Source organism: Trichosurus vulpecula, chromosome 8, assembly GCF_011100635.1.
Source record: "Trichosurus vulpecula isolate mTriVul1 chromosome 8, mTriVul1.pri, whole genome shotgun sequence".
NCBI classification, from domain to species: Eukaryota; Metazoa; Chordata; class Mammalia; order Diprotodontia; family Phalangeridae; genus Trichosurus; species Trichosurus vulpecula.
The window spans coordinates 176,998,939-177,024,231 of record NC_050580.1 but is presented as its reverse complement, the minus strand read 5'-3'; the positions used below and the strand labels follow the sequence as shown (position 1 = coordinate 177,024,231).

Genomic DNA, 25,293 nt, shown 5'->3' with positions numbered 1-25,293 from the left:
CCAACACCACACTCAAAAAAGAGATGTCTTTATAACCTGGTATGAAGTTCTAGATAAAAAATATGATGGAAAAGTACATTTCCTGCATTGAGTTCATATACCCGGCCATGCAGCCTTTCCCAGGGCTTCAATGCCCTGCCACATGTCGTAACTCTCTGCACACAGACAAACCTTTTGTTCGTCTTATATTCAAATCCAAAACATAACGCGAGCAAAAAGCTTCCCTGAGAGGAGAAGATGCAGGAATGGGGGAAGAGGTTTGTCTCCCACCCCCAAAGAACTTCTTGAAGAGAGGTTTGGCCCCTGAGCCTTAAGCCTTGAATCTGAGCCTTGCTTATGCTCTACGTAGTGACAAAGGGGATTGGGGAGACCACAGGGACTCACTTGGCCTCCTCCAGCTCTTCAGTCCTCTGGATAGCGTCTGTCTCATACTTGGTCCTCCATTGTGCCACCTCTGAGTTGGCTTTGGACAGCACACGCTGTAGCTCTGCCTTGGCCTCAGTCTCCTCCTCATACTGCTCCCTCAGGAGGTCACAGTCATGGCGGGCTGACTGTAGGGCATGTGCCAGGGCATTCTTTGCCTGGGAGTAGGGTGGGTGGAAAAGGTAGAGAATATGTGTACCATTTCTGGGTGTGATAGTGGGACAAATCACATCTTCCATCCCCCATGACGGTTTTTTCCCATCAGTTTTCTTGCCATTAACTTTTTCTCCGAGTTTACCCTTAGTCCTTACCCTTAGTCAATACATTAAAACAAATCCGCAAGGATTTACTGAGAACTTACTCTGTGTCATAGGATCATGGGTTGAGAGCTGGAAGGGACCTCAAAGCCCATAGAGTCCAACCCCCTTATTTTACAGATGAGGAAACTGAGGCACAGAGAGATGAAGTAGCTTGCCAGGGTCAAACGGCTGGGATGTATCTGAGGTACATTTTGAGCCTGGGTCTTCCTAACTCCAAGTTCAGTACTCTATCCACTATTCCATGCTGTCTCTAGGATTTAGAGCTTCTAGACTCTTCAAGATCCTAGTTTGAGACCTCTCATTTTGCAGATAGAGAAGTTAAGGCCTAGAGACACTATGGAACTTGGCCAAGATCACATACTAAGTGGTTGAGCCAGGGTTCAAAGCTGTATCTTTTGACTCCAGAGCTGGCATTGCATTTTCATGTTCCACCACGGGTGTTCTTGCTCTTTCTCCATTTCCTCTCATCCTCAGCTATCTATTAGCTCTCCTTCTTTCTCTGCATCGGGTGTAGGGAACCTGCTGCACATGTGGCCTAGAGGCTGCAGGTTCGTCATCCCTGCCCTAAATCATATCTAAGTCCTTCATACTCAATTAGTGGGAACAGAGGCCTCAAGCTGGTGAATAAGATGGACAGAAGGGGTCAAGCATCCATCCCTTGGGATACATTCTTTTTGGAGGTCTGGGAAGTCTCACTTTGGGGGCTGTGAGAGGGAAATGGGGGAGCTGAGGTGATTGCTAATTTCTGCCCTCCACCAGAAGAGTGTTTAAGGGACTGGAAATGGATGAGAAGTCCCAGCCTCACCTTGACCTCCTCTTCCAGCTGCCTCTTGAGATCTTCCATTTGCTGTGTGTAGGTGAGCTTGCCTCGGGTCAGCTGGGAGATCAGAGCCTCCTTCTCATCCAGCTGGCGGGACAGCTCACCTGGGGAAGCAAAGAGTACTTGTTTAGCTCCTGAAAGTCAATAATCCCCTTTCCTATCCAAAAACCCTGTCCTGACCCTTAGTCTCAGATCTCTGGAATGATTTGAACCAGGGATTTGTAGTGTGTGTGTGTGTGGGGGGGGGAGGGATTGGGGGCATAGGGGACAGTGCTGCTGGTGGTGATCTTGTGGGCCTACCTAGCAATGCTACTGATTTAGGGACTGAGGTGGCCCAAGCCCATTCATGTTGGCGGGGTGGGGGGGAAGGTGTTGACCCCTCGTGGAGCACCCCAGCTCGGCCCAGCCCAACCTCACCATTTTCCGTCTGTAACTTGGCCCTTTGGCTGGTGAGGTCATTGACAGAACGCTGTGTCTCCTCTGCCTTGCTGCGATGCTCGTTCATTTGGTCTTCTAGGGTTCGGCACATCTTCTCCAAGTTAGCCTGAGGATGGAGAAGGCAATGGAGAATGGAGGATAGGGACATGGTTCAAAGATTTGGGCTCCCAGGGTGAGGCATTAAAGAAGAGTGGAAGGTGGAGGAAGCATAGCCAAAGAGGCACTAAGGGAAGGAGTCAATGAACAAAAGAAACAGCTGGACAAAGGGAAGTCTGAGTAGGGAAAGAGAAGAAAATGAAAGAAGAAAGAGAGACCAGTAGCTAGCATTTATATAAGGCTTTCAGGTTTACAAAGCACTTTACATAGGTGAGCTTATTTGATCCTCACAATTACCCATGGGGTAGGTGCTATAATTATCCTCACTTTACAGATTAGGAAACAGAGGCAGACAGAGGGCAAGGGACTTGCCCAGAGTCATACAGCGAGTAAGCATCTGAGGCTAGATTTGAACCCAGGTCTTTCTGAGTGCAAGTCCCATGCTCTATCTACTGTGCCACCTATCTGCTTATGATCAAGGAAAGAAGAAATGGTCAAAGAAGGATGAGAAGAAATATATGGTAGATAATAAAGTGAATGTCAAGATTGGTTCCCAGAAAGAAGATGAGAAATAAAGAGGAGGTGATGAGTAGATGGAGCTAGGTAGGGGAAATTGAGGGAGAGAGACTGGGCCATGCACGCCTCCTTTGTGGAGCTCTCACCTTGGCCTTGATGATCTGCTCCATGTTGGAGGTGACATCATCCAGCTCCAGCTTGAACTCGCTCTTCTCCTTCTCCAGCTTCTGCTTGACCCTCTGCAGGTTGTCGATCTGCTCTCCCAGCTCAGCCACGCTGTCTGCGTGCTTCTTACGCAGGGCGGCCGCTGTGGCCTCGTGCTGCAGCGTGGCCTCTTCCAGGTCCCTCCGCATCTTCTGGAATTCAGCCTCCCTCTTCTTGTTCATCTCGATCTGGACAGAAGTGGCCCCGCCGGCCTCCTCCAGCCTCTCGCTGATCTCCTCCAGTTCCCTGGATAAGTCAGAGCGCAGCTTCTCTACCTTGGCCCTGGCTGTCCTCTCTGCTTCCAGCTCCTCCTCCAGCTCCTCAATTCGAGCCTGGGGACAGAGAGAAGAGCCATTACTTACTCAGAGAGTCAGAGACATCCATTATGGAACTCCCAAGTCAGCATCTGAGTTCTAATTTGTCATGTTCTAAAAGATATGGGATCGTAAATTTAGAGCTAGAAGGGATTTATGGGCTCATTGAACCCAATCCTCATTTTATATACAAGGAAATTAAAGCTCAGAGACATTAAGTGACTTACACAGCTCGTATGTGTTGGAGGTGGGATTTGAATCTAGGTCTTTCTGCCTTAATATCCAGCACTCTATCTACTCTGCCAAATTGCCTCTCTGCCTATAGCATTCCTTAGGCCTAAATTCTATAGGATCTAAACACTTCTGCAAAATCACCTTGAAATGGACCCTCATTGTTTTTAAAGACTTTGGAGGATAACACACTGCTTACAGGATGAAAGGTATTGAAACTAGCTCTTGAAGTGGGTTAAAGTCCTTTGTTCAAAGGTATGCGATTGCAATTTACAATATTTTTGTAGTGTATCAAATGAGGAGGGGGGAGTCATTTGTCTCTTACTGAAGACCAGAAGGACCAACAATCTGAACTAGGACTTTTAAAAAGTCAAAGAATCAGGTGGAAGTATTAGCCTTTGGAGATATGGGAAGGTCATATTCTTGATTAGTGAAAGAGTCTTCATTCAGAGAATAAACTCAAACCCTCTATATTCCAGAAGGAGGTTCATGACTATTGATCGTCACAGGCTATCTCACAAGAGGGCCAAGCTTCCACATATTTTTGGCCCAAAGGCATCTAAAACTAAGGTTTATCAGGTGAAAATGTGGATCAGCTCCTTCTTGAGAAGGCTTTTCTTTTGCCTGTATTAAAAACAATCATCATTTTCAACACTAATTCCTGGAAATCAAGAAAATAGGTCTAATTTTATCCTATTGCTGGCCAAATGCTATTATGGAGACCAGTTGGAATAGGCAAACCCCAATGTTGAGTTTTTATAGCCATTTTTGGAAGAAAGAGAAAACGAGATCTCTGATCCTATGAGAGGTGATAAAGGTCAAGTGAGAGAACAGTGAAATGAAAGATAAGTTTTGCTGGGGTTGGACTTAGTGATTGCTTAAGGGCCTTCCAATTTGCAAATTCTGAATTTGTCATGATGAGAATGGAAAAGAAAGAAGGAGAGAACTCTATGACTATAATTTTGGGAAATATAAGCCAGTGGAGAAAAGCCTCTTGGCTTCTTTGGCCCAAGGAGTAGAAGATGGAGAAAGGAGAGAGGTAACAGGGTACAAGTGTATGAATGTCTATGACTGGCAAGAGTTACAATTCCCTTCTTCTCATTGCCATAGCGGGATAAGCAGACTTCAATGTCCTCCCTAAGGAGGTTCTAGTAATATCAGGCAATAGTACTGCCCCCGGGAGGAAAGGAGAAAGTTAACATGGTCTACTAGTGGAAAGATCCACTGGACTGGTAGTCAGTAAACCGAGGTTTAACTCTTGAACATGTTACTTACTACCCAAATGGTTTTTGGAAAATCATTTATCTTTCCTGAGCCTTAGTTGTAAAAATGGGAGACTTGGGTTAGATGATCTCTAAGTTTCCTTCTAGTTCTGTCATCCTCTGAATTCCCACAATGTTGGACTTGAAAGCAAATTAGAACCCTGTCTGATGGGTTGGATGTCCCTTTTCTGTTGACTTGCTTCCCCTACCCACAACTTGACACAGTGTAGTGATGGTGCCAGTTGGGACTAAGGAGAATAGCAAGTTCCTGCTTTTCAGCCAAGAAAGGGCTGGATAATCCTTCATGAGATTGTTGGTGTATTTCCATTTTCTTCTTGATTGGTTGATGACAGAGTTCTAGTCCTCAACCTTATCCAACAAGGTCTAATCATATAAGCAGGGAGAGTCATGGAAGGACTGGTTGGGGAAGCCAAGAACTAGACAAAGGGTTTCTGTGTCTCAGGACCTGTATCATTCCCAGGCCTTACCTGTAGCTCTTTGAGTTTCTTCTGCAGTTGGCTGCCCAGAGCTTGCTCATCCTCAATTCTTGCATTGAGAGCATTCAGTTCAAAGTCCTTCCTGTGGAAGAGGGGGTATGAGGATGAGAGATAGAGACAGCAGGCAGGTCTTGAAAAGACCTCACTACTTATGCTAGGTGGCACAGTAGATAGAGTGTTGGGCCTGAAGTCAGGAAGACCCATCTTCTTGAGTTCACATCTGGCCTCAGATACTAACTGTGTGACCCTGGGCAAGTCACTTAACTCTGTTTGCCTCATCTGTAAAATGAGCTGGAGAAGGAAATGGCAAACCACTGTAGTATCTTTGCCGAGAAAACCCCAAATGGAGTCATGAAGTGTTGGATACAACTGAAATAACTAAACTTATGGAGAAGTGACAGATACCTTTAGGATATACTGGAGTAACTACAGAGGCAGCTCAATTACCTATTTTTTTTGGAGGGGGGAAGACAGGACAATTGGGGTCAAGTGACCAAGGTCACACAGCTATTAAGTGTGTCAAGTGTCTGAGGCCACATTTGACTCAGGTCCCCCTGACTCCAGGGCTGGTGCTCTAATCACTGCACCACCTAGCTGCCCCACCTATATCTTTTATACCTACAGCTCTATACATTGAGAATTGGATACTATCATAGAGTCAGTAGACCTGGGTTCTAATCAAAGTTCTGTCATTAACTAGCAGTGTAATCTGAAGCAAGTCCCTTAAATCCTTGGGGAGTTTCAACTATGCCTCAGTTTCATCATCTGTATAATGAGGGATTGGACTAAATGATGTCTAATTTCCTTGTAAAAAAATCATTGAAAACAATCTAGATAACCTGTACTCTTCTAACTCTAAAATTCTGTGGTTCTGTGATTTTATGATCTTGGATATCACTTAATCTTTTTTGGTCTGAGTTTTCTAATCTGTAAAATGGGAACAATATTTGCCCTACATACTTTTTTGCTCATTTTAGAGTGCAGTAAGATTATTCATTCATTCATAGTTCTGAACAACAATTTTAATAAGACTAGTGATTATGCTTTACATCCATGTAACACTTTGGAGTGCTACACAATTTTAATGTATTGTTTTTATGAACGAACCCTAGTGAGGTTGGGTAGTTGGGAATCTTAGAATACCACAATTTTTAAAAAATGGAAATTGAGGCTCACCCAGAGGGCTATAGAGGGACATATAGTGGGTGGTTAAAAGCAGACTGTAGTAAATCATCAAGGCCAAACAGTGCACACGAAGTGACATAAAAAGAGACCTATGACTAGAAGAAGATGCATGGCTAGTCATGTCAGAAGGGCCAAGGATAACAAAAAGACAGCCGTTGGCTTCACTGATCCCCTGCTCCCCCCACGCACTTAAGAAGGCAGAAAGCAGAAGCTTGGGCCTATCTGTGTGATACCATAACAAAAATAACCTTTCCTAGCTAAGGAAGGGATGGGAAGATGGCAGGGGACACTGTACTTTTTCAGCCGCTCATCCAACTGCTGCTTATCATTTTCCAGGTCCATGATGCTCTCCTGAGTCAGTTTCAGGTCACCTTCTAGCTTTCGCTTTGCCCGCTCTAGGTCCATCCGAATCTTCTTCTCCTGTTCCAGGGATCCCTCCAGCTGGCATGGAGAAAGAAAATAGGCCAATCACTCAGAGTGAGATGGAGAGTCTGTCTTGGGAATCTTGTGAGGTCAATTACGCCAGGAATTGAGAAATCACAAGGGGGGACAATTTGCAACTTGGGAGAAGTCCAGTTCTAGAAAGATACTAACCATGATTCTATTGGACAGACATCACCAGAGATCTATAGATGAACCCCCAAATTTATATGGAATGATCACTGAAGATTAGATTTCATATAAAAACTTAGGATCCCTAGCAATCCCTTTTTGAAATGAAACTCATACAATTATTAAGCACTTCAATTCCTTCCCAGTGCGTCTAACCTCCCAAACTCCTGTACTGGCAGGAAAAATGGGCTTGAACCTGGGTGACAATGGAGATCCCTCACCCACCTCTGATAATGCTGATGAGATTAGGTTAACGACTAGGATCAAAGAACAATTCTCTCTTTTCTCCCTATTTTCTCTCCAGAGAATATATCATGAAAAATAAAGATTCTTCTCCCCTAGTCCTACCCACCACCCTGCAAAGCCCAGACTAATGTGGTATTCCAGTCCCACAACAGACCATCTACTTACATCATCCACTTGCTGTTCCAGCTTGACCTTGGCTTTAGTTAGGGTGTTGACCTTGTCCTCCTCAGCCTGTAGGTCATCCAGTGCTTGCTGGTGGGCTTCCTGTAGGGCCTTCTTTTCCTTGGTCAGCTTGACAATGATCTCATCCAGCCCAGCCATTTCTTCTGTTAAGTTCTTGACCTAGCATCCAAGAAACCACAATCGCCATGAGGCCACTGGTGGTACACCACTTGTAGTACCATGAGGTTGTATTTAAAGGAAATTCCCAGAGATTCAATTCCAGAGACCATTTGTCCCCAAATACCACAGGGATCAGAGGTGGAACCTGGTTAATCATGACAGCTTCTTATATGTGGGAAAACCCAATGTACCATGATAAGTGCTAGGTCCATGAGCCCAGAGTTGTTAAAGAAATCAGGCAATGAACAGGAAGGAAACAGCTCTGCTTCTCTCTCCTAAATTTTTTCTCCAGATTTTCATAGGGAATTTGATGGAGATTGGGAAGGAATATGAATGTATTTCCTGTAGGATGATGATAATGTCTCCTACCTAGTCTAGTGACCTGGGGGGCAAGAGAAGGAAGGAAGGGTTAGGAAGGGGAAGGCATCAGTATTTACTGATTTCACATCTGTGAACATGGTCAATGTACATTTAGAAAAAGTAGATATTCTGGTGGATAGAGAAGATCATCATAGCTGTCCTAGTGGACAGTCAATGCCATGAACTGTTGTGAAAGTAGAATAATATTGAATTTTGCTATGAAGAGTATGGTTTGAAAAAGTGGGAATTGGTCAGTTGTTTTTTGGTACTTTGACCAGTTTTGGACTCTGTTTTATGAAGGATGCAGAGAAATGGGAGAACTCAGAAGACAGAAATGCATGCAATGTTATGGAGATAGCAAATGTAAAAGGAATTTGAAAAGAAGGTTTTCAAATGACTTATTAGGCTGGAAAATGGCACTCTTAAGGAAAAAAAATTAAATTGATATATTTGTTTTTGTTTAGCTGTTTTTAGTCATGTCGGACTCTTCATGACACCATTTGGGGTTTTCTTGGCAAAGATGCTGGAGTACTTTGTCATTTCCTTCTCCAGCTCATTTTACATATGAGGAAACTGAGGCAAACAGGGTTAAGTGATTTGCCCAGGGTCACCTAGCTAGTAAATGTCTGAGGCCAGGTTTTAACTCATGAAGATGAGTCTTCCTGACTCCAGACCTGGCACTCTATCTACTACACCACCTCGCTGTTGGGTTGTCATGAGTTCCAATGTCAGCTTGGAAAAGAGAAGATCAATGGGGAACATAATAACTATTTTCAGGTCTGTGGAACTAAATATAGAAAGAAGCTATTCTCCAATCTTTGACAGTTGGAGAATTTAAAATCCTGTGAACTTGGGTACCACTAGCAGCCACGTTGGCTGGCATCAGCTAGATGGGAACCTCTGCTCACCTTGTTCTCCGTTGCGTGCTTCTCCTTCTCCACCTTGGCCAGGGTCAGCTCCAGATCATCAATGTCCCTCTTGAGCTCTGAGCACTCATCCTCCAGCTTTCGCTTCTTGGCTGTGAGCTCAGCATTCATCTCTTCCTCATCCTCCAGGCGTTCCATCTGCTCCTTCACTTTGGCCTCCAGCTGGATTTTGTTTTTGATCAGCTGGTCACAGCGCTCTTCTGCATCTGCCAGGTTGTCTTGTTCCTGAGGGCAAGAGTGAGGGTGACTGAGGGTAGTTTGGAGGCCCGTTGGAGCTGGGGTCACTCCAACTAGGAGGAGGATGAGAGAAGGAGAAAGAGGCACAGTCCTTATGGGGAAATATGCTGGACAGGATGGACAAGAACCTCTGTCTTTAGATCCTAGACTTTCCTGGGGCTTCCCAGCCTATATCAACTTTCATAGAAGGCAGGAGGAGACAGGAACTGGGGCAGTGTGTCTTAGAAGGATGGAAGTACTAGAGAGGAAATGGGACAGGGATTTCTTGAAGTGAATAAAGTGCTGGTCCAGTCCAGGTTCAAATGCTGCTTCTGACACATGCTGGCTGTGTGCCCCTGGGCAAATCACTTATCTTCTGTTATAGGCAATTCTCTAAGATTTTAGGTAGAAGAGAAGATGCTGACTTGCATTGGTATTAATGAAAATACAGGTCTAATCCCTATCCCTATCTCTTTTTCTGTCCTACTTTTCCTTTCCACTTGGTAGGAAGAAGGAGAGAATGAGAAATGAGTGAAGACAAGGAAAAGAGAGAAAAGAATCTCAAGAAATGACTCTGCTTCAACATTTTGATGGACCTGGGATTTCATCGGTGTGGGTAAGCTCTCTTACAGAGCAGACTGCAACTACTCTAAAGAGGTGATTATTTTACTGGTGAAAGGAGAGTCTGGTGAGGGATGAAGAGATTTGGGCTCTGGGCCCTGCTCTGCCTCTCACTTTCTGGGTGACTGAGGCAGGTTATTTAATCTCTTGGAAACTCTCTTTTCCCATCTGAGAAGTGGGGCTAATAATACCTCTTCTTACAGGGGTATTGTAAAGATCAAATGAGAAATTGGATGTTAAGGTGCATTGGAAAGCATTCAACATAATAAAAATGTGATTATCAGATACATAAACCTATCAGAAGAGCACAGTCCCATTGGGATCTAAGCAAGGGAGACATGGAGGTTTGGGGTTTGGGAGTCAGGACATTTGCTCCCTGCTTAGTGAGAACCCTCTGCTAATGCTCCTTAAAGGTGTTGCTTCTAGAAACCTTTTCTTAGAGGGAGAAGGAACCAAGATGGTGGATTCAATGACATTGGGCATCTTGCTGTGGGTGTAGCGAAAACTTTCTTGAGAGGGAAATTGAGGAAAGAGAGTGAAAAAGAAAAAAAGGGAGGGGCTCTGGGGTCTCACCGCCTGGACTTGTAGCTGTAGATCATTTTTCTCCTGCAGCAAAGACACCATCTTCTCTTCCAGTTCCTTACGTCTTGCCTCTGACTTCTCCAGGGCTTCCTTGAGCTTCGCAAATTCTTCCTTCATGGTGGCCATCTCCTTCTCTGTCTCTGCACTCTTTAGCAATGGCTTAATCTTGAAGAAAAGCTTCATCCAGGGCCAATTCTTGACACTCATGAAAGCTCGAATATTCCACTGAATTATCAACAAGGAGTCTCTGTGGAAACCAGGACAGAGGAGTCAATGGGCAAGCCTCTCACATCCACTCCCTTTTTTTTCAGGTGCCTGAAAAATCTTCTCTTCACACCTTCTAGTTCCTACAAATGGGACTTGCCCACCCCTGCCACCAACCCTACGGATGCTGAGTCTATATTTCTTCTTTTTTGAAGACCAGTGGAAACATTTTCGCTGACACAGCCCAGTACTGGAGTGGAGGCTGGGGAACCTTTCCCATAACATTTCTCACCTTCTTTCCAGGATCTTCTTGAATTCCATACGAGATAGAACACCTCTGGATTGGGCCTGGATCCGGGTGATGATACGGGAAAGTCTCTCATCTCTCATCTCCTCCAGAAGACCCAGCAGCCCAGCTTTGAAAAACACCTGAGAAGGAGGTATGTACATTATAGAGAGGGGCAGTGAAGGTTATCTTGATGGGAGAAGTTTCGATAATATTCCTAGGCAAAAATTAGGAGAGGAAGGGTAAAGGCATAGGGGAGCTGAGGATGTGTATCCATTGTGAAGGATATAATATATGAGATTCCAAAGTCTAATGGTGGAGATTCGATTTCCTTTTTCCTAGTATGTTCTCCCAGACACCAGAGGAGCACTGGGGCATTGGGAAGAAAAAGAAGAAATAAGGTGGCGCCAGTGGAATAAGTGAGACATGGTGAGTAGTAAAAGACTAGCAGGGTCTCTTTCCCTCTCTTTGCTCTTCTCCCAGCTGTGACCTCAGACCCTCTCCCCTCTTCCCAGCAAACCTTCTCCTCTGTGGCCCTGCCTCCCTCACCTTGGTGTGACCAAACTTGTACTGGTTGTGGTCAATGTCCAGGGAGCCAAGCAGCTTCTCTGCCCCCTTCCTGCTGTCGATGAACTGGCCCTCAGGGATAGCCGCTGGGTTCAGGATCCGATACCTGATGGGAGAGGTGGAGATGGCCATCTCACTCTTTGTGTGGTTCTTGATTAAATGCAGAATGATGCTACCTGGGAGCAAGATCTTCTACCAGCAGCCCTCCCCGCCTCTGACATACCCCACCCTCCAGATCCGAGTGTCTTCCCTGGGGGCCCTTACCCACCTCTGTCGGAAGTCCCCATAGAGAATGCGGTTGGGGAATCCCTTCCTACAGATTCGGATCCCCTCAAGCACCCCATTACAGCGTAGCTGGTGCATTACCAGGGGGTTGTCTATCACACCTGTGAACAGGAGAAGAAGAAGAAAAGACAGATGAGTGAGGGGCTAGAGAAACTGAGAGGCTATGGAAGACCTATGGGGGTGGAAAGCATTGTGCGATTTGGGGGAGAATGACGGTGGAGAATAGAGCTCCCTTTTTCTAGGATGCCCCTCCAGGATAATGGTTTGGGAATTGTCTCAGCAAGGGATTGTCCTTGGACAGTGCATGCCCAGAAATGGGCTGAGGTCCCCTGGAGGTCCTGGTCTCACCTGGAGACTTGGTCTCATTGGGAATGATGCAACGCACAAAGTGGGGATGAGTAGAACGGAGGTTGGTCATGAGTTTGTTCAGGTTCTCCTGAAGTCAGAACAGAAGGAGGAAGAGGGGGAAAAATGAGAAAGAAAGAAGAAAGGAGAAGAGGAGCTGTAAGAAGAGGAGGGGATTGGAGGCAAAAAAAAAGAGAGGGGAAAGGAAAATAATGGAAGCATGTGAAGAGGAGAAAGAAAAAGAGAAAGGAGAAACAAAAAGGGGAAAGTGGAAAAGAATAAGAGGAAGGAGAATGAAAGTGAAGAGAAGGTAAGATGGAAGAGGTGATGTGGAGAGGCAAAGGAGATAGAGGAGAAGTAGGAAAAAGAAGTAGGAAAAGAGAAAAGAGGAGAAAATAGCGATAAACAAAGGAGACAAGTGCGGAGGGAAGTGAGAGGAAGAAGGGGCGAAAAAGAAGAAAGTTGATAGGAGAGAAGGGCCTAGCTGTCAGGGAAGTGTGAGGGCCATGGATCTGATATGAGTTGGAGGGAGACACTCACCCTGTGCAGGGCAGACACGGTCTGGAAAGAAGAGCCCTTCTTGGCTTTGCCTTTGCCCTTCTCAACAGCTGAAGAGAAGACAGTCAAGAAGGAAGACAGTTAGTCTTAGCATAAAGACAAGGGCAGGGAATGAGGAATATTGACTATTTCTTTGTAGTTCCACCACCCAGGTGGCCTGTTGGACTGACTACTCCCTCCCTCCAAAGGTCAAATGCTGATATCTTGGCGTTATTTTTCCCACTGGATATGTGATTCTTGCAGTATAACTTAACACCAGGATTTCTATAACAACCCACTATTTCTATATCTGGGGGTCATCTCCTCAGGTTCCACTGAATAGTCCTCTGGGGACCCTGTTTCCCACTCTTCTTACGTGCGTCAGCCCCAGCGTAGTTGGCGAATAGGTTGCTGAGCAGCTTGAGAGAAGACTTCTGGTAGAGGGCCACCACAGTCTCATTGAGTGGGTCCTTGTTCTTCTGCAGCCAGCCCAGGATGTTATAGTCCACGGTGCCGGCGTAGTGGATCAGGGCAAAGTGGGCCTCCGGCCTCCCTTTGATGTTACGGGGCTTCTGGAAGTTGCTGGACTTGCCCAAGTGGTTGTCGAAGAGTTTGGCCTTGAAGGTCATGTCGGTGGCCTTGGGGAACATGCACTCCTCCTCTAGGATGGACATTATGCCCATGGGCTATGGAGAAGGAAGAAAGGAAATGAAGCAGGGAAGAAGGAAAGGAAGTAAGGGATGATAGGAGGTAGAATTCCTATTCTAAAGGTGAATATCGAATGGTATCGATACAGACTTTTTAGAAAGAGGAGGTCTTAATCTCTGGGAGACAGTGCATTGTAGAACAATGAAGTTGGTGTTGTACACTTAGATTTGAATCTTGGATCTGCTCCTTATTATCTATGTGACTTTGGCAATTCACCTGACTTCTCTGAATCTCAGTTTTCTCATCTGTAAAAAGAAGTTTGGACCATGATGACCTCTAACGTCTCTTCCTATTCAAAATCCTATGATATCCATGTGGAAGTGTGAGAATGTGACAGCTAGTTATCACCACCATCATCATCACCGTCATCATCATCACCATCATCATCACCATGATTTTTTGCCACTACCATATTCTCCAACTTCTTGAGCTGTTGGAGGTAAAAAGTGTGAGCTGCCCTCCCTGCCCCTTGCTTCACTCCCAAATTTCCTCTTTTGATGATAACTGGAAGTCAGACCAGCTGAATGTACTGGATCAGTGGCATGGGGGAAAAGGTACCCTGATGGAGAGGAAGGGCTTCTCTTGGTCCTAGTAATTCCAGAAGGGACTAAAAGAAAAGGAGTGAGAAGAAGGGGTCAAGATGCTGTGATTCTAACTTCTTGTCCTTGGACTACATGTCTTGGCACGGACATGATGCTATCCATCTGTCTGGGGGGCCTGGGCCAAGGAGGTGAGGACTGGTACCTTCTCAATGAGGTCGATGCAGGCCTGCAGGTCCATGCCAAAGTCAATGAACTCCCACTCAATGCCCTCTTTCTTGTATTCCTCCTGCTCCAGCACGAACATGTGGTGATTGAAAAACTGTTGCAGTTTCTCATTGGTGAAGTTGATGCAGAGCTGTTCAAAGCTGTTGAACTGAAGGGCACAGAAGGGGAAGAGTGGACAGGTTAGTCACTCAGTCAGTGAACATGGCATATATGTGAGATGGGCAGGACCCTGCCCACAGCAGAATAGAAAGGTAGTGTTTGTTGAGCTGAACTGATTTGTTGGGGAGTAGGGAGGGCTGAAATTGTTAGTGCCAGATGATGGAGAACTTTCTGTATTAGAAAAAGCTGTTCTTCTCTCCAACCTCTCCTACCTTTCTTGCCACTTGATGACAAATAGTACTGCCCATTTGCCCATAGCTGAGGGAAGGAGGCATAACTACTGTCATTCCAGGTTCCCCTCACTCACATCAAAGATCTCAAAGCCAGCAATGTCCAGGACACCAATGAAGTACTGGCGCGGCTGCTTGGTTTCCAGCGTGGCATTGATCCTTGTCACCATCCAGTTGAACATCTTCTCATAGACGGCCTTGGCAAGAGCACCAGTGGCATATGCCACCTAGAGGTAGGAGAAAGACACCAACGATCAGGGTAAAGAGAGTAGGTAGAATTCATAGTCGAGACTTAGGGAAATCAAGTCTATCATCCTAGGAACAGATCACCCCAGCCCATCTCACTAGTATGCATGATCTCATTGCCTTTAGGAGAAGACTAACCTGCTGGACATTCTGCCCCTTGGTGACATATTCATTGCCCACCTTCACCCTTGGGTGGCACAACCCCTTCAGGAGGTCAGCTGAGTTCAGGCCCATAAGGTAGGCTGATTTGTCAGCCTCTGAAAAGATAGACAGTGGAGATGGATGGTGATAGATAACAGTAAGAGAACTGACTCACTTTCAGATCAACTCTATTATTTCTTCATTAAGCGGTCAATCAAAAAGCATTTATTAAATGCCTACTATGTGCCAGGGATTATAATATTAATAATAGCTAATATGATAGGTGGCATTTATATAACTCCTTAAAACTGGAAAAAATGCTTTATGTGATCCTCCCAACAAACCTGCTAATAATAGCAGGTACTGTTTTACAGATGAGGAAACTGAGACTCCACAGTTGTGGAGATCAGGAAAGGCTTTGGTAGTGAGTCTTAGGCTGAATCTTGAAGGAAATTAAGGAGTCTAAGAGTATGGAGTATATTCTAGGCATAGGAGATAGCCTGGGTAAAGATGTGGTGGAAGGGAATGTGGTCTCATGTGTGAAGAACAGTAAGAAAGTCATTCATTCATTTCTGCTAGGTTATAGAGAGGCTGAAGGGAAATAATTGGTAATCAGTCTGGAAAGGTAGTTTGGCACCAGTCTGTGAGGGGCCTTAAATGCCAAACCAAGGGGTTTGGGAACCACTGGCATTTATCAAGTAGGAGGTGATATAGTCAAACCTACAGTTTAGGAAAATCATTTTGGCAGCAGCAAAGCAGACAGATTGGAGAGGTGAGAGATTTGAATCAAGGAGACCAATTAGGAGGCTACTGCCATAGGCTCAGCTGCCCATCTTCTCACCTTCGGTGCCATCCGGTTCAGCCTGCTCCTCTCTCTGCTTCTGCTTAAATTTCATGTTCCCGAAGTGCATAATGGCTCCTGTTAGCTTGTACATGGAGTTCTTCTCTTCAGAAGTGAAGCCCAGCACATCAAAGGCATTCTGTAAACAGGCACAGGATTTGACATCCCTCAAAAACAGGTTGGCCAAATTTCTGGGAGGCCAGAGATGCTGATAAAATGCATGTTCATCAGGCCTGTGAGATAGGCCTAACTTCTCCGTCCCTGTTCCATCCAAGAACAGGATTCCCCTGTAGACCTCTGACTTCCCCCCGTGGGCTAGGTGTTTCTTTCCTAGCCAGGAGTGCAGAAGCAGAGAGAAAACAGCTTCTCCATCTCTTCTGTAGAATCCACACTCACGGCTCTTTTCACTAGTGTTGTTACCTTGGCTTTGCTGACCTGGAATCTCTCCTCTCTCTACCTCTCCTGCCTAGACCTCCAGGCCCAGCCTGGTCTCCTAGATTCTGTACCCTGCCTGCTGGCCAGACCTCCCCTGCCTTACTAGAATCCTTGTTCTTAATCTTACTTGCCTAAGCCTGAAACAGACTCCTCTGGCTTAGATGGGGGGGGTGGGGAGTAGGGGTCTAGTCTTGGTCCTGCCTGGCCAGCCTCTCATGCCTTGGTGTGACAAGGCAGTCGGGTACAGTGGAAAGAACCCTCGGTTTAGAGTCAGAGGACTTGGGTTTGAAGACCAGCTGTGCCCCCTTCCTGTCTGATTGACCTTAGGAAAGTCACTTAAACCCTCTGGGCCCTAGTTTCCTTATTTTTTAAAATTAAGGTCTTGGGCTACTTTCCCACTCTAAGTCAATGATCCTATTATCTTTTTTTTGTTTGTTTTGGAGGGGGGAAGGCAGGGCAATTGGGGTTAAGTGACTTGCCCAAGGTTACACAGCTAGTACGTGTGTCAAGTGTCTGAGGCTGGATTTGAACTCAGGTCCTCCCAACTCCGGGGCTGGTGCTCTACTGCACCACCTAGCTGCCCCAGTGATCCTATTAGCTTAAGGCCAGAGGGCAAACCTGATTTACCTGATGATAATAGTTAGCAAATGTTGTACCCTAACATTTACAAAGTGCTTTTTATATGTTAACACATTTGATCCTTACAGAAACCCTGGGAGGTATGTGTAATTATTATCCCCATTTTCCAGAGGATGAAGCTGAAGGAGACAAGTTAAGTGGCATGCTTAGGATTGGGCACAAGTAAGTATCTGAGGCTGGATTTGAACTCAGGGCTTCCTGCTTCTAAGGCTAGCACTTTATCCACTGCACCACCTAAGTGCTGATCCGGTAGCACCCTGTAAGAGGTAATGTTTCAGTCCTGGTCCCCAATCTGATCTGAGGGAACTGAATTAACGTCACTTATTCCAATCCTTTGGAACTCCAGTACCCACCCTACTCTACCCCCTCACTCACGTCAGTGGCCATGAGCTCTTCAGAGTCATCTATGGAAGCCACAGTGGTCTCTCCCTGAGAGATGAACGCATAGTCATAGGGGTTGTTGGTAATCAGCAGCATGTCTAGAGAGAAAGATAAATGAGTTAGGAAGCTATGCAAGCCTCTGACTCTTCCACAACAGCCCTGTTCAGGTCAGCACAGCAGAGAAGGTGAATGAAGCACCACTGGGCTTGGGGAATAGACACTGAAGCCCAGCACAAATGGAGGGGACCACATACTGCCTCAGAAGAGGCTGTATCTTGTTCAAAAACCTTGACTTACCCAACAGCTCTGGCTTCTTGTTGGACAGGATCTGGTAGAAGATGTGATAATCTCTCTCTGCTTTGAGCTGGAAGATAACACGGGACTTCTCCAGGAGGTCTGAGAGAGGGTAAGGAGAGAGAAAGGTTGGTAATGGAAGGAGAGAGACAGGAGGATAGCTGGAGGAGGAAGGGAAAGAAGACAAATACAGCAACAGAGAGGCAGGGATAGGAAGACCAAGGGAGATAGGAAGAGAGACATCATCACGGATGGAGCAGGCTGAGAGAGAACTTGGGGTCAGACCTGACAAACTCATGGCACTCACAGGTCTCAATGTCAGCTGATGCTAGCTTCCCTGTTGCCCCAAAGTGGATTCGAATGAATTTGCCCTGTGGAGTTGAGGGGAGAAAAGTGAGAATTAAGAGGAAGGCTTAGATTAAAAGACATCTCACAGCTTTGCCCAAGTCCCAAACTGAGAGGCTGGTACTACTCACAAAGCGGGAAGAATTGTCATTCCTCACAGTCTTAGCATTGCCAAAAGCCTCTAGGGCAGGGTTGGCTTGGATGATCTGGTCCTCCAGGGTACCCTAGAGAGAATGAGAGAGAGGAGTCAGAAGTGAAGGATGTTTGCCCTCCTCATCTGAATTGTAGCTCCCTGGGAGACTGACAAACCAACCTTTCCTGGGGTCTGCTCCTTCTTGCTTCGGTCTCCAATGGCCGCAATGACTGCAAAATACTGGATGACTCTCTTGGTGTTGACAGTCTTCCCTGCCCCAGATTCTCCACTGTGGGGACAACCGATTGGTCAAATGGACCAGCCAGAAAAGGATTATTGTACACCTACTGTGTGCAAGGGACCAGATAATGCAAAATGTCGAGGGGGCAGGGAAAGAAGAAGATAAGAGATGAGCCAGAGAGAGAGGAGAAAGAAAAGAAATGAGGAAACAGAAGTAGAGAGAGTGAGGGTAGGGAGGAAAGATAAAGGGAAGAGAAGAAGAGGGAGAGCACAAAGGCAGAAATAAATGAGAAGTGGTAGAAGAAAAGGGAAGAATTAAAGGGAAGGGAAACTAGAAGGGGAATGATGAAGGAGAGAGGAGGATGAGGTGGATTTGGGGGAAGAGGGAAAAAGAGGTTTTAATGGTTCAAGATTAGATCTGGGATCCTGGATTTGGGGGTTTGATGGTAGGGGTGGGTGCTAGAGAGGGCCAGATGGGAGGAGCTTTACTCACGTGATGAGGATAGACTGATTTTCTCTATCTGCCATAAGAAAAAGGGAAGGAGGGAGTCAGGGAGTGGAGAAGTAACTCCTACTTCTTCATCCTCTCTGACATTCTTTCTATCCTTAACCCCACAACCAGATACCGTCCCTGCCTTTGATTCACTATCTCCCAATTTCCTATTCTTTCTGAAGAAGAAGAAAGTGAGTATCGGAATGTCCTCCTTTGAGCCAGGCTCAGGAAAGCATGAGGTGTTTTCTTACCTGTCAGCATGTACTGATAGGCATTGTCAGAAATGGAGAAGATGTGGGGCGGAGCTTCACTCCTCTTTTTGCCCCTGTAGGCAGCGACCACCTCTGCGTTGTATACTGGCAGCCACTTGTAGGGGTTGACAGTGACACAGAAGAGGCCAGAGTAGGTCTGCAGCCAAGAGAGAGGGGCAGAGGGGAGGGTCAGAGACAGGGAGGGAAAAGAAGACCCATAGATTCAGAAATGGGAAACATACACCCACACACAGAGTCTCTTTTTGTTTCTAACACTGTGTGTCTCTGTCTTTTTCTGTATCTCTATATTTCTAGCCTCTCTGTCCCTCTGTGTTTGTTTCCCTGTCTGTTTCTCTCTGGGTCCGATTCTCTGTGTGTCTCTCTCAGCATGTCTCTGTCTCCTCTCTTTGGGTCTCTCTTTCCATGTCTCTGTCTCTCTTTGTCTCTGTGTTTCTCAGTCTTCTTTCTGTCTCTCTGTGACTGTATCTCTGTATGTCTTTGTATCTGTATATCTCTGTCTCTGTCTATACACACACATACACACACATATGTTACACATATGTAAAAGGATCCAAAGAGAGTAAAAGGGGCAAAAATGCTGAGTTCACTCGAGGAAAAATTATGCCTACTAAGAGGTTAGAATGGACTAAAAGGTAATTATATGCAGTATAAATGAATAATAGCATCTGGACATAGAGCACAGAAATATCTGGGTCCCAAAGGGCACAAAAGATGTAGATCAGAATGAAAACAGCTGAATTCAGCATATTCAGCAAGCAGTTATGCGGTGTTGACAATGTGCAAGTCATTTATGTCTGTCTCCTAAGGCAGATAGATATAAGGATGAATAAGATACGGTCTTTGCCTTCAAAGAGCTCACAACCCAGTAGGGGAAGAAAGGTACATGCAAATACCTATAATACAAAATTGAACATAACGAGTTCATGAGAGATTTGCGGAGTGTTGTAAGATTTGTTTTTAGGGAAGAGAATTTCTTGCTGGGGGAACAGGGAAAGTTTTATGGAGGAGATGACATTTGAACTGGGCTTGTATAAACAAAGGCATGGAAGCTGGAAATGATAATTAACAATGATGATAACTAATATTTATATAGTGATTTAAGGCTTGAAAATATTTGTATGTATTATCTCATTTGAGTTTGGTAATGGTCTTTTGAAATAGGTTCTACCATTATCTCTATTATATAGGTGAGAAATCCAAGGTTGCAAGGGACTTGCCCGTGGTCACTCAGCTAGCAAGCGTCTGAGATAGAATTTGAACTCCAATCTTCTGGATCCCAAGTCCAACACTTTTTCCTCCTAGGAAGTATGGGATGGGTTTGTGAATACACGAATAACTTAATTTGGCTAGAGTATGGGATACAGCTGGAAAAATCAGACTTGTGGCCAGATTGTAGAAAGCCTTAAATGCTAAGAAGCTTGGGTTGGATTTATGGGGTAATGTAGAGCTACTGAAGCTTTGGAATGTGGGCGTGATGTGGTCAGAGTTGTCCTTTAGGAGGATTAATCCGACAGCGATGTGTTGAAAGGGAGTGATATCAGAGCAGGGAGGTTAATAAAGAGACTATTATAATAGTTCGGGCAAGAGACAATCAGATCCTGAATTAGGGTGGTGGTGACAGTGGGATAGAAGGAAGGGGACAGGTGGGAGAGTCCGAAGATAGAATTAAATAATGATAGTGCCAAGGATGATGCCACTTTCCATTGTGGAGAGGGGTTGGTATGCAGAGAATATCTCTAGAGGGAACCAAGAGGGCTGGTTCTGGAAAGGGGCACTCACATAGATCATCCAGGAGGCATAGCGCTCCTTGAGGTTGTACAGCACTGCAGGCTCATGCAGGAAGGTCAGCATAGCCATATCCTCAATCTTGTCAAACTTGGGTGGGTTCTGCTGCATGACCTGGTCTTCTTTCACTGTCACCGTCTATAATAGATCCCACCCCAGTTGCCATCACCAGGTTACACTTTCCCGATTCATCCTTTCCATAGTCTCGGATAAACATCAGGAGTTAAGATTAACTGGGGAAAGGATGAATAAGGATTGCTGAGGAGACTGGAGATGGTTGGAGGACTGGGGTCAGATATTTTGGAGGAAGGTGGATGACAAGGAGCTGGAGGGAGGGAAAACCAAGATCTCTAAGGGAGAAGGGACGTTTGAGGTTAGGGATTATTCAAATGAAAGTGGGGCAGTACAGATCCCTGAGACAGGGGAAGAATGGGGGACCTTTGGGTTCATGGGGTGTGACCTTGGTTATATTCAACACAGCCTACCCACGTTAGGGCCTCTGGCCATCCTACCCGCCCTGCGACCCACCTTGCCATGCTCAGTCTCAGCGGTGACTTTGTTCCCCTCCCGAGACAGAATTTTGGCTTTGACAAACTCTTCCTTGTCATCAGGCACAAAGACATCCTTCTTGAGGTCAAAGGCCCGGGTTTGTGCCTCTAGCCGCTCCTTCTCCGACTTGCGAAGGAAGGGGGCGGCTGCCCCAAATGCAGCCATCTCAGCATCACCCATGGCTATACCTGAGTGGGGAAAAACCAGAGTGATCTCCCTATCTCCTCCTTCTTCTCTTTTCCAGTCTCTGCAACCAGATTATAACCCATGGTACGACTCCTGTTTCCTCAACCCACCTTTTCTACAAAGAGGCAACCAAGCAACTGACCTCTAGCAGCAAAGGAAAATGAAGTAGAGGACGTTTGTTCAGACTGGAGACACCCTGATTAGGGAGATGCGCTGGTGCTTTGGGTCTGAACTGTGTGGGTTGCAGAATTTTTCTAGCTATGTCTCTTTCCCTTTCCTGCATTTTATCCTTCCATTGATGCCCTCTCTATGGTTTCCAGGTCACTATCGGAGATCCCCCGTAGCAGGCAGGGAGAAGTAAGAACTCTGGAACTCCCTAACTCCCCAAGCTCTGGGGCTGCTGAACTCAACCCCCCTGCTCCCTTCTTCTCATGGCCTGCCATCTCAATAGCCCTCTCCCAACCACTCACCTTGGCTTCTCCTCAAAAGAGTCTACGGGAGAGGAGGGAGGAGCACAAGTCTGCTGGGGACCTGGAAAGCAGAAAGGAAATGTCAGGGGATGGGAACAGGAGGCCCCTCACCCCACAGCCTGGCAAATCCCATCATCTTTGCCTTTCTCTGGCTCAACCCCTCACTGTCCTTCAGCCTGGTTATCCTCGGGAACTAATGCGATCCCTTCTCCCCTCCCTTCTCCCAGACATCTACCCTCAGGATCAAAGTTTTAGTCCCAACAGCAGCAAGTTGGTGTCCTGAAGGTGGTTAAGCCTTGAGTCTTAATTTCCCTCTCTCTTTCAGATACCAGTCTGGGAGATAATCTCACCCCTGCCCCAAGGTCCTTTCCATGCATTTGTTCCCAGTTTATAGAAAGTATGACTTAATGAATAACTCTAATTTCCATAAATCACTAGAGTTATCAGTCCCACTCTGCTGGAAAAACTCCTAGAGCATGTGAAAGTGATTGTATGGATACATCCATACAGTCAGAGGGTACACCACACACCATGCATCCCCAGCCAGACACACCCATCACACACATCTCCTTACAGGGGTTCTCTCCCTCTCCCTCTGTCTCTGTCTCTCTCCCTCTGTGTCTGTCTCCCTCTCTGTCTCTCTGTCTGTCTCTCTTACACACACACACACACACATACACACATACACATGTGTACACACACATGTACACATTCCAAACACATACACACACTTTCTGAATTCCTGTACTTCCAAAATGTTACACCAATGTACCGCCTATGAAAAGGCAGTGTGGTGTAGGGATAGCTAGTGGTTAGTGCTCAGGACTTGGGATCAGGAAGACCTGAGTCCAAAGCCTGCCTTAGACACTTACTAGCTATGGGACCCTGGCTAAGTTAACCAATCTGTGCCTCAGTTTCCTCATTTATAAAATGGGAAAAACAGTAGCGTCTGCTTCACAGGATTATTATGAGGATCAAATAAACTAACATGCGTAAAGCACTTCGCAAACTTTAAAGTGTTATACAAATGCTGGCTATTATTATATGTGGCCTGCCTTGGAGCGAGACCTGATTTCAATACCTGCCTTTGAATCATTCTAGCTGCGTGAACCTGAGCAGGTGCCTCAACCCTCAACTAGCAGGACCCAAAGCACCAGCGCATCTCCCTAATGGGGGTGTCTCCAGTCTGAACAAATATCTTGTACTTTGTTTTCCTTTGCTGCTAGAGGTTAGCTGCTTGGTTACCCCTCAAATGGCTTTAGGGAATGAATGCTCTTGCCTATCTCCATCAGTGAAAGGAGTTCCCACACTCTGATTTCCCCACACCAAGGAAATCACAGGTCTGGACCCTATCCCTCCCAACAAGCTCACAAAGCAGATTCAAATGTATCTTGCAGACTTATTTACATGATGATAATTAGAAGATAGTGCTCGATTTGTAGTAAGGAAACAAGAGTTCAAATACCAGCTTTTCCCCTTGTTAGTTGTGTGATCTTGGACAAGTCACTTAACTACCTTGTCCCCCAGTTCCCTTGTCTGTTGAAAGGGAGCAAAAATATTCACAATGCTCAGCTCCTTGGGATGCTGTGGGGAAAGTACTTTACATATAGTTAATAATAATAATAATCATGATAGCTCCTTTATTTATATTGCTTTAAAGTTTACAAAGCACTTCACCCGCAACGCTGGGAGCCAGGGAATACAAGAGTTACTAGCCTTTTAAAAAAACAAATGTAGAAAATGAGGTGCAGAGAAATTAAGCGATTTGCTCAGGATTGTATAGCTCATAAATTCTACGCAAGTCATCGGATCATAGGATTTAGAGCAGGAAAGAACCTTAAAGATCATCTCATCCAAGCTTCTCCTTTTTTCAGATGAGGAAACTGAGACCTAAAAAGGTTTGGTGACTTTCCCAACGTCACATAAGTAGTAAGGAGCAGAAATGGGAGTCAAACCCAAATCCTCTGACAATATATTGAGTGTTTTTTCTGAGATTCAGGCTTTCCAACTCCAAGACTAGTATTCCATTTACATACACATTCATATATGTGTATATATACACATGTATATATATATAATATATATACACTGCATGTACACCTATACACACAAATACGTCTATATGTGAATCCCACTTGCATGCATATGCGGACGTCGTCAGGTATACATATGTGCTCAGGGACGTAGGTCTACATCTGAATCTATGTATCTGTCTCAGTATAGACCTGTATCCCTGAGTGCATGTGTATACCTGATGTCATCCATCCATCCATGCATGCATGTGGGATTCTTCTTAGGTTTACACGTAATACCCAAGCTCATAGACACACATTATACATACCCGGACATATGTTTTTATGTGTCTCATACTTTCAGGTGTTCAACAAGTGGTATCAAATATATAAAATCTCATTTTCCTTGCTATCCTTACTTCCACTAAGCCGGGGGGGAGAGGGGCATGCCTATAGAGACACATGCTCATAAATATCCTTCTCTAATATGATTTATCATGACATGGACCCACAAATTTATACAAACACAATTTCACGTGCCATGTTCACCCACACCTTACGTATCTGATACATACCATGCAGGTTACAAGGTGCATAACTTGCTTGGAAACCTCTTTCCATATGCTCACAATCCCCTCAAAAACCCACACAGACAGCCCTCCTCATCACAACTAGGGCGCCACATAACCATTATATATATTTCCATACACTTGCTTTCATTTTTCAGGTACACCTGCACAGGTGCATAGACCCACAGGGATAACTAGATCTATCCCTCTCTAAGCCAATCCCTTCCCTGTGAGCACCTCCTGCCCCCTCCCAATCCATGGTGTCCCAGGCACAACAGAGGGAGGTCACAGGCTCACCACTCCTACCTGAGATTAGCAAGTCAGACAGAGAGAGAGACAAGGAGAGAAGAATGTAGAAGCAGCGCTGGTCTCAGGGGCCTTATATATGGAACCGAAGGGTGCTCCCACCCCCACCCGCACCCCGTCCCTAGCCGGATTTAGAAAGAGCTGTTGTCACCAGAAGCATTTCCCCCAGTCCCCCTCCCCCCCTTTCCAAGCTACTCCCCCCCTGCCCGTCCCCCCCCAGGGATAGGAAACAATTGGAAGTGGTCGTCATTGTTATGGCACGGAGATCTCGCAGGGTCTGAGTTCCAGAGGGCGGGGGCCGCTCCGAAGGGAGCAAAAATATCTCCCTGGCCAAGCCTCACATTCCACAACTGGCAGGAGTAGGGAGCCCACCAAAAAGGGGAGAGAACAAGCAGACCCTCCCAAAACCTCCCCCTGGGGGTTCCAGGCCCGGACCTCCTGCCATCTCTACCCTTTCAAGCCCCCAGCTCTGTCACTGCCCCCCTTTATCCCCACTGCTGCCTCCCTGATCCACATTCCTGGGCCCTTCTTCCAACTTCATGACTTGGGCGTGGGGAGCTGAGTGTCAGAAGCCAGTTGAGACTGCTAGTGGAGCTCTGAAGTGGTCCAGCCATCCTGGAGAAGAATTTGGACATAAGATGCTCCAATGTACACACT

General features: G+C 45.9%; 1 protein-coding gene and 1 long non-coding RNA gene across 4 annotated transcripts in view; one reads left to right on the top strand and one right to left on the bottom strand.

Annotated features, from left to right (window-relative positions):
• The window catches only part of LOC118859071 (myosin-7), a 33,268-nt gene extending 8,588 nt beyond the window's left edge, over positions 1-24,680 (bottom strand). For 2 of the 3 annotated variants that reach the window (XM_036769496.1, XM_036769498.1), the window contains exons 1-30: positions 24,637-24,679; positions 21,750-21,810; positions 21,073-21,281; positions 20,539-20,682; positions 18,739-18,895; positions 18,488-18,515; positions 17,935-18,043; positions 17,753-17,845; positions 17,584-17,647; positions 17,280-17,378; positions 16,977-17,080; positions 15,528-15,666; positions 14,684-14,802; positions 14,377-14,526; positions 13,888-14,058; positions 12,812-13,121; positions 12,439-12,506; positions 11,902-11,989; positions 11,537-11,654; positions 11,251-11,374; positions 10,708-10,844; positions 10,203-10,458; positions 8,775-9,017; positions 7,330-7,506; positions 6,602-6,747; positions 5,113-5,203; positions 2,760-3,149; positions 1,981-2,107; positions 1,549-1,667; positions 385-581 (exon numbers count right to left, since the gene is read on the bottom strand). In XM_036769496.1, coding sequence (XP_036625391.1) covers positions 385-581; positions 1,549-1,667; positions 1,981-2,107; positions 2,760-3,149; positions 5,113-5,203; positions 6,602-6,747; positions 7,330-7,506; positions 8,775-9,017; positions 10,203-10,458; positions 10,708-10,844; positions 11,251-11,374; positions 11,537-11,654; positions 11,902-11,989; positions 12,439-12,506; positions 12,812-13,121; positions 13,888-14,058; positions 14,377-14,526; positions 14,684-14,802; positions 15,528-15,666; positions 16,977-17,080; positions 17,280-17,378; positions 17,584-17,647; positions 17,753-17,845; positions 17,935-18,043; positions 18,488-18,515; positions 18,739-18,895; positions 20,539-20,682; positions 21,073-21,273 — 4,169 coding nt within the window. In that variant the 5' untranslated portion in view covers positions 21,274-21,281; positions 21,750-21,810; positions 24,637-24,679. Of the gene's footprint in view, positions 1-384; positions 582-1,548; positions 1,668-1,980; positions 2,108-2,759; positions 3,150-5,112; positions 5,204-6,601; positions 6,748-7,329; positions 7,507-8,774; positions 9,018-10,202; positions 10,459-10,707; positions 10,845-11,250; positions 11,375-11,536; positions 11,655-11,901; positions 11,990-12,438; positions 12,507-12,811; positions 13,122-13,887; positions 14,059-14,376; positions 14,527-14,683; positions 14,803-15,527; positions 15,667-16,976; positions 17,081-17,279; positions 17,379-17,583; positions 17,648-17,752; positions 17,846-17,934; positions 18,044-18,487; positions 18,516-18,738; positions 18,896-20,538; positions 20,683-21,072; positions 21,282-21,749; positions 21,811-24,636 lie in introns of all 3 variants that reach the window. The other variant, XM_036769499.1, reaches the window with a different exon arrangement.
• On the top strand, positions 10,979-22,405 carry LOC118859072. Its single transcript, XR_005011039.1, has 3 exons — positions 10,979-11,130; positions 21,338-21,515; positions 21,600-22,405. It is a non-coding gene; the product is annotated as an uncharacterized LOC118859072 (long non-coding RNA).
• Positions 24,681-25,293: the final 613 nt, after the last annotated feature.